The sequence below is a fragment of the Anarrhichthys ocellatus genome, unplaced genomic scaffold (assembly GCF_004355925.1).
Source record: "Anarrhichthys ocellatus isolate YVR2014 unplaced genomic scaffold, GSC_Weel_1.0 scaffold19, whole genome shotgun sequence".
NCBI lineage: Eukaryota > Metazoa > Chordata > Actinopteri > Perciformes > Anarhichadidae > Anarrhichthys > Anarrhichthys ocellatus.
In genome coordinates, this window is record NW_022280049.1 from 3,952,022 (window position 1) to 3,959,075 (window position 7,054).

The following is a 7,054-nucleotide window of genomic DNA, read 5'->3' on the forward strand; positions in this document are numbered from 1 at the left end:
CAATAAAAATCACAACATCATGAATACAGCAACCACTGATTTCTCCCTAAACCACTGTTGTCCTTCCTAAATGCCTTTCCTGAGCCCTTAGAAGTAAAGAGCCAGCTGCCGAGTCTCTTCACCTTCTCCAGCTCGGCCTCGGTGGCCGAGTATGTAGCGACGGGCGAAAGGCACAAAGAGGCCACGGAGACGGACAAGCAGGCGGCTGACAGGAGGACACCCTCGTAAGACTTCCGTAGCGGGTTCGCACACGGAGAATAAACCGGCGGACTTCAGGTCCGGTGGCAGCTGCAGGCGTCCAGATGGGTGTAAGCCACATCGGGCACAGAACACCGCTCCGAGACAGGTGGCACACAAATATGTTGCGTGTTTCCAAAAGCCACACATGCCTTATTCATGAGTGCCGCCAAAACAGCCACGAGCGACGGCAAGATTCGCAGAGAATGCCTCTCACTCTCCCTGTGCAGAGAGGTCCGGAACGATTAGCTCACACGGCATTAACCTCGGCGGAGGCTTTGCGCCGGCTCGAGGTTGAGGGGGCAATAATCTGGGCCTGGCTGAATTAGTCAGCGACCGACCTTCCGTGCGCCGCCTGACAGAGTCGAGGCATAATGTGAGGATATGTATTCGTCCGTGTGTGGCTCTTCAGACGCTCACTGGCATAGACCAGCGTCTATCCAAAGTCTCACAGTGCGGAATAAGAAAAGTCACAATACTAAGTTCTGATACGAGCCAGTAAACTACAATAACTGCGCTGTTAAAAACACAGGAACAAAAGCCTTATTCACTCCTTTTCTAGTGGAAATAACCGAGCGCGTCCTTAACACTGAACCCGGCCACATTGATCTTCACTAAGGTCAGAGATAATAAAGCTCGACCTCGAACCCGGGATGAATATTACTCAACATTAGTGTTTTGAGGTTATTAAAACATCGGTAAAAAAACAACACATCCTTTAGAATTCTATATTCGTGTACAATGAATGAACGATGCAAACATTTGAAGAACAAATAAAGTGTGAGTTTCGAAAAAATGTGAGCCCAGATGCTAACTGGCTTCTATGTGCACATGGAATCATCTCCAATACATGTGTAATTTAGAAAACCTTAGCCACTGATGAGATTGAACTGTGAAATGGCATTCCATATTAAAAACATCTGGGGGGGGGGGGGGTTGGAGAAGATTGAGGGTTCGTTATTAAATCCTGGATGAAGTATGCAGAGGGTGAGAGTCGTGGGTGCTTTTATGGTTTCAAATCCAGCCACTGCCGATAATAATGCCTCGTGGCGCAGCCAAACGAAATCAGCATGTCGCTACTTGTATCGCTCGAGCGTAAGAGACTGGAGGAGTTGACATGTTGATGCATCTCAGTACTAAAGAAAACCGCTGCGAATCGATGTTGCATTCTCAGAAATGTGTTCACAATTGTTTTTCTTCTGACAATCTAGCTTTGTTGTTTTTGATTGAAAAGAACACATTTATGGAATCATGAGAAATAAATTAAGGTACTTGATTAAGAGTAATACGGTGTCGTTAGGCCTGGAATGGTGTACATGGAGACAATGAGACAGCATCAACGGGCCCGTTTTCCTTATTGGAACGATCTTTTCCATTTTAATTCCTAGGGTCTGCTCTGTACTGTAAAACCTTTACGTTGACATAAAGATGTCACTGCAATCAATAACCTCTTAAAATATATACACACAGCTGATGCCATCTAATAAAGAAACACGGAGGAGGGCACTCTTCAGATGGAAGCAGCGCCATTTGCATCCCATTTACATGCGAGTCTCTACAGTCCATGTAATGCAAAAGGCAGCAATTTCTTCTTTTTCCCCCCTTCGGTCCTTTGGATGAATGAACCGCATATAAGAAACTGTAGGGTTCTGTGTGACCTCAGTCAGCGTGAGCATTTAAATCTCTGCCACAGCTTTCCAGTGTTGCACTTCTTTGGCCGGGGAGACGGGATGTTTGACCCATTCAGCAGACGAAGACGTTTCATCATTACGGATGTGACTCAGAGGACATTTTGCGGCCAACTCTGACTAACTCACTTGAAAATGTAAAAAAAAAAAAAAAAAAAAAAAAAAAAAAAAAAAAAAAAAAAAAAAGCAGTCATACGAATACAGTCAGCCAATCAGAACGTCTCTTCACATCCTACACACCAACACATTAACGCCCTTACATTTGGATCACTGATGTTGATTAAAGTCAAATACATTTTTCATCTCTCTCAGGTAGTTGATTTCACTTTTGGGATTTGCCAAACAGCACTTCTGCAGAAGTCAATACTTCTGACATATGAAACACATTTGCAGCAAATAGCTCTGCTTGTAACCGCGGATGTCAGACACACTTAATGATTTTCTATTCACAGCAAAGATGTTTCATACTGTTCCAAGTGCAAATAGTGATTCCTGAGATGTTTTCCCGTTAACCGTTCTTCTACCGTCTTACTGACGAGGGTGAACGTGCCCCCCCCTCCCCTCCCTCCCTCCCCCTACAGCAGCTCTGCTGAGTGAGACGGTCCATTTACGATTTTACAGCGCACACCCGGCTTTAGCAGCGTATTAAGATTAGGAGAGGAAGGAAAAATAATCAAGAAGGAAATCCTACCTACAGTGCTGCTTAAGGAAAATGAAGAGCGCTGGTGCGTGAACAGTAGTGTTAAACTGGGTGCATAGTCTTGTGCAGATATGGGCAAATGTTGGGGAAACAAATGTGGGCTTATTGGGCGATTGTATTTGGCTTAACTTAAAGGTGCATTCTGCTTGGATTGCACAACTACTGGAATATTAATGCGACGACGGTAGAGTGACATGTGCATGTCGGCCCTGTGACACAGACTGCAAACTTCAAACACGGCTGTACTACAAACCATTCATTGACATCTCCGAGGCCAGGAGAACGTCTGCAATTACCAGAATGCAGACATCATTTGCGAGGGGAGAAAAAAAAGAAAAAACAGCTCTGGGTGTGCGCCAAGCTGTTAGTTCAAACTCACCTGGTGAAGTCTGTCATCTCCATCATGATCATGCACATCTGCTTGGCCAACACGATGATGTCGTTGCCGCTGTCGTCCCACTTGGATACCTCGGCATCCAGCTTGCTCTTCTCTTCCTGGAAGCTCGCCACCTGTTCGGCAATAATCGCCCTCTGTTCCTGGGGCAACTGGGCCATGATAGCCTGAAGGAGGAATTATGGGAGCGCGTAGAGGGTTTAGCACACAAGACCTCGGCTTACTGTTCCCGAAAGCCATTTCTGTCTCCAGGGCATTTCGTTTGACAGCATCTCCTACAGCTTCTATGGACGCACCTCTCTTGTGTTTTCTCGTCATTTTATATTTTCTCCGGTACAGCTCGGCCACAAATTTGTCCTGAACAAAGCTTATAATGTTGACTTTTTTTTTTTTTTTTTTTTTTTTTTTAAACCTTTCATTTATGAGGACACTCACTTGGTTATTTCACTCTTAGTGCTGAATTTTAGGACCGATTTATTTTTGTTGGTTTCAACCACAAAAGCTGGGTTCAAAGCAGGGTTCACAGCCGCCAAGTAATAGCACGCGACATCTTCTGGAAAATATATATACATTTATTGAACTCTACGCCTCAGGTCACTGGAGACGATCAATAACAGGGCATTTATCTTGCACTACTTAATATCCAGCGCAAATGTGTTTAGCACCATTTCTATCCATCCTCTTGGGCTTGAGGGTTAAAAGGGCAGCTTCCAAACAGGCAATCAGACATTCGATGAATGAGCCTGTGAGGCAGAAGTGGGCCGACACTTAAGAGCGGGAAATCGAATATCATCGCGAGAGCGTTGATTCCATTACTGGTAAAAGGGACTCGCTCTCCAGAGTCACCTAAGCTTTAATAAAGCAGTTCGGTGCAAAGATGAAAAGCCTCCGCCTAACAAAGCCGCCGGATGATCTTTGGTCAACACAACAAACGGCACGGCGGCTTACTGTCGGATCACACGGCCAACAGGGTTTTAATTTTAGATTAAATTATTACTTTGTGTTTTTCTAAACACTGAATTTCATTTCTTATGAAGCAAACAGTAGAGAGTCTTTTCAGGTCTAACCGGAACATTCAACATATCAAATTCACTGGTTCAGACGTGGACATGATATTTGAGAAATAAAAACGTCCTCAAAAGGCCTGGAGGATGTAAGACACAAATAGCCACTCAGAGAGCTGCTATGACGGTCTGTTATCGGACTAGAGGCTAAGGTTTAATAAAGCCTTCTGAAGTCTTGAACTCTTTGAACTGTACCCTACCTGAACCACTCTTTTAACACCATACACGAGACCCGGCTGGACACCAGAGTTGTATGAGGAAACACTTGGTGTCACACTAGTTATGTTGGCGCCAAGCCAACTGTGCGTGAGCCATTAACAATAAGGATGGGGAGTGTTTGAAAGAACATTGGCTCTGACAACATTAACATGAGCGCACACTGACAAAAGAATGTGTACTGTTACTTTCTACCACCATAACCTTGTGAATGAGACATCAAATTGCTCTTTTGATGATGGAGCGTTCTGAACTACATTTTATCGTACCAGCCAAGTGATTTCTCCTCTAATTGATTGCCAAACTACTACAGGAGGATGTTGGACATCTTACCCGTGCACTCTGGCCGGCGAAATGCTGGTCGTCGTCCGTCTGCGTGCTGGTCCTGCTGCGGACGTCAAAGTCTTCAGTCTCAAAGTCAGAGTCGTCCAACTCCTCTGGAGTCTGTAACGGATCCACAGAGAGGGGCAAAGGAGGAGAGAAGAAACAAGGGACAGGGGTCAGAGAAAAAGCTGTTAGTCGTATGTGGAGAACGTTAAATAACATTGGCACGCTACAGCTTTTTAAGCACTATCAAAAAACCAACCTGCTTACTATCTGAGAAATGCCTCGACGCTGCCAGCCAGGGCAGCCTCAGATAAATTGTCTTTCGCTCGGGCGGCTTGGTACAAGAAACCGTAAACTCAAAATTAATTTGTAAATCAAGTGTAATGTGCTGCCTGTGCATTTTGAGAGGGGGAAAAAAGAAGGTGCAAGCTGGCATGAAACATATTGGGACTCTGAAGCTGTTTTTGCTCCCATCTGTTGCTGCTATCTGTGGAGAGGCGGGTGAGGCGCGAGTTGTGTTCTTCGAGAGCGTCGCCGCTTCACCTCGTCCCTAACTTTGAATCCAAAACGAGCCATGAGCAAAAAAGCATTTTCCCATGACTACTAATGTTCAAAAGTCTCCCCCTCCCTCCCTCCCCCTCCCCCTCTCTCTCTCTCTCTCTCTCCCTCTCCCTCCCCCTCTCTCTCCCCCTCTCTCTCCCTCTCTCTCTCTAAAGTCAAAACACAAGACTGATTGACGGGGAAATGGATTTGGTGGCGACGCGGGTGCGGGGGAGGTGATGATGTGGACAGATAAGGTTGCATTATCACGCCTGTGCCGCTCCTTGTGCTTATCCAGCTGTCTCAATACCTCCCTTCTGTAATGGATTTGGAGCCCTCGCGTCTAAAAATAGCTAAAGGTCTCTGAACAACCTTACACTGCTTTATGAAATGTAGAGATGCTCTTGTTCTCGAGGGAATAGGGGGGGGGGGGGGTAGTTTTCAGATACAAAGATGTCTGTGTGTGACTCACAGGCGTCTCTTTCAAGCCAGACAATGCTGCTCAGCGGGGCAGAGATATCACCTGCTGTGGCCCGTGCAACAGATAACCTGCGAATGTGGGAGGCTCAGAAATGAAAGCTCGTCGTGGGAGCGACGGGACACCGTACTGTAGATATGCGACAACAATAGCCTGCAGTTTAATTAAGGGGTTTTGTCAAGGTAGTGCCGCTGGCACAGTAAGTGAAATTTGAATGCCGTCTTTCATGCTGTGGCAAAATACGCTGGTCAAAATTGACATTTTTCGTAATGTCCAGACCCTCCACTGTCTGAAATATTCAGTTCCAGCTGCATCAGCCTCTGTGACCAGCCCACGATATCGTGACAGGGTTCAGAGCTTCAATTACAATATTGTGACAGTCTAGTATTTCTGTCTGCTGACATAGATGTGGATGCAGCGGTCCAAATGTAAAATGGCATTTTTACTTTGGTGACATTCTTCTCATCGCCTCTGTAAGTAAAGCAGTTTTTTTTTTTTTTTTTTTTTGAAGGGCAGAAACGGCACAATCACCTTGGGCCGTGACGCACCGCACAAATCAAAAGGTAACGACAGCTGCCCGCTGTATCTCTCCGTCAGCAGCTCCCTGACTTTGAGACAGTTTGATGTCTGGGAGGCATTATTCTGTGATGTCGCTGGAGGTGGGGAGAGGGCTCTGCTGCCTGTCAACTATCCGAGGGACACCCGACAGAGGCTGCCCGGGCACCACTTACAGAGGTTAAAGACTTGTCTATCTTGAGTAGCCCCAACCACACACTTGTCTGTTCTGATTTAAAGAGCTGTGTGCCTCGCACCCATGCATGCAAGGTTTCATAGAAGAGAGGTGTGTGTGCGTGTGTGTGAACATGCCCTCTGGAGAAGTTGTCTCTCGGTGTTCAACTCTGCTGATTTGCAACATTCCATATTTCTTTGGACTCGGAGCAGAGCACGGTCAGCTTCACATGTACACGGTGCCACTGAAGGGCAGCTCAGCCAAGCAAACGGTTCTTCCAAATGGAAATGAACGTTTTTGATACACTCGTCTAATCTCATTACAAACAACAGCACTTAAGAGTGAGCTTAGATCGCTGCGCAGATGCTGCTGGAAACTACCCGGCTGAGCCAACCGAGAAACTTCCCGCTGAATTAACACCACGAAACCTGTGAGGATTATCTCACACACACCTGATCACGAAATCCTGGCAAATCCATGAGGAACAGCAGCTTTTTTTTTTTTTTTTAAATAATGGAAAACGTTTAAGTTGAATCTCATCACTATCTCCGGCTCATAGTTAAGAATGGCAGAATTAATTATAAGAAAGCAAGTTTTTTTTTTTGATAAATCCTCTGTTATTTTCAACTCGCCCACACACACACACACACACACACACACACACACACACACACACACAC

General features: G+C 45.7%; 1 protein-coding gene across 2 annotated transcripts in view; it reads right to left on the reverse strand.

Moving 5' to 3' along the window:
- ctnna1 (catenin (cadherin-associated protein), alpha 1) overlaps positions 1-7,054 on the reverse strand; it is a 70,052-nt gene that overhangs the window by 13,673 nt on the left and 49,325 nt on the right. For both annotated transcript variants that reach the window (XM_031858122.1, XM_031858120.1), the window contains exons 14-15: positions 4,633-4,743; positions 3,005-3,186 (exon numbers count right to left, since the gene is read on the reverse strand). In XM_031858122.1, the coding sequence (XP_031713982.1) occupies positions 3,005-3,186; positions 4,633-4,743 (293 nt within the window). The remainder of the gene's footprint in view (positions 1-3,004; positions 3,187-4,632; positions 4,744-7,054) is intronic.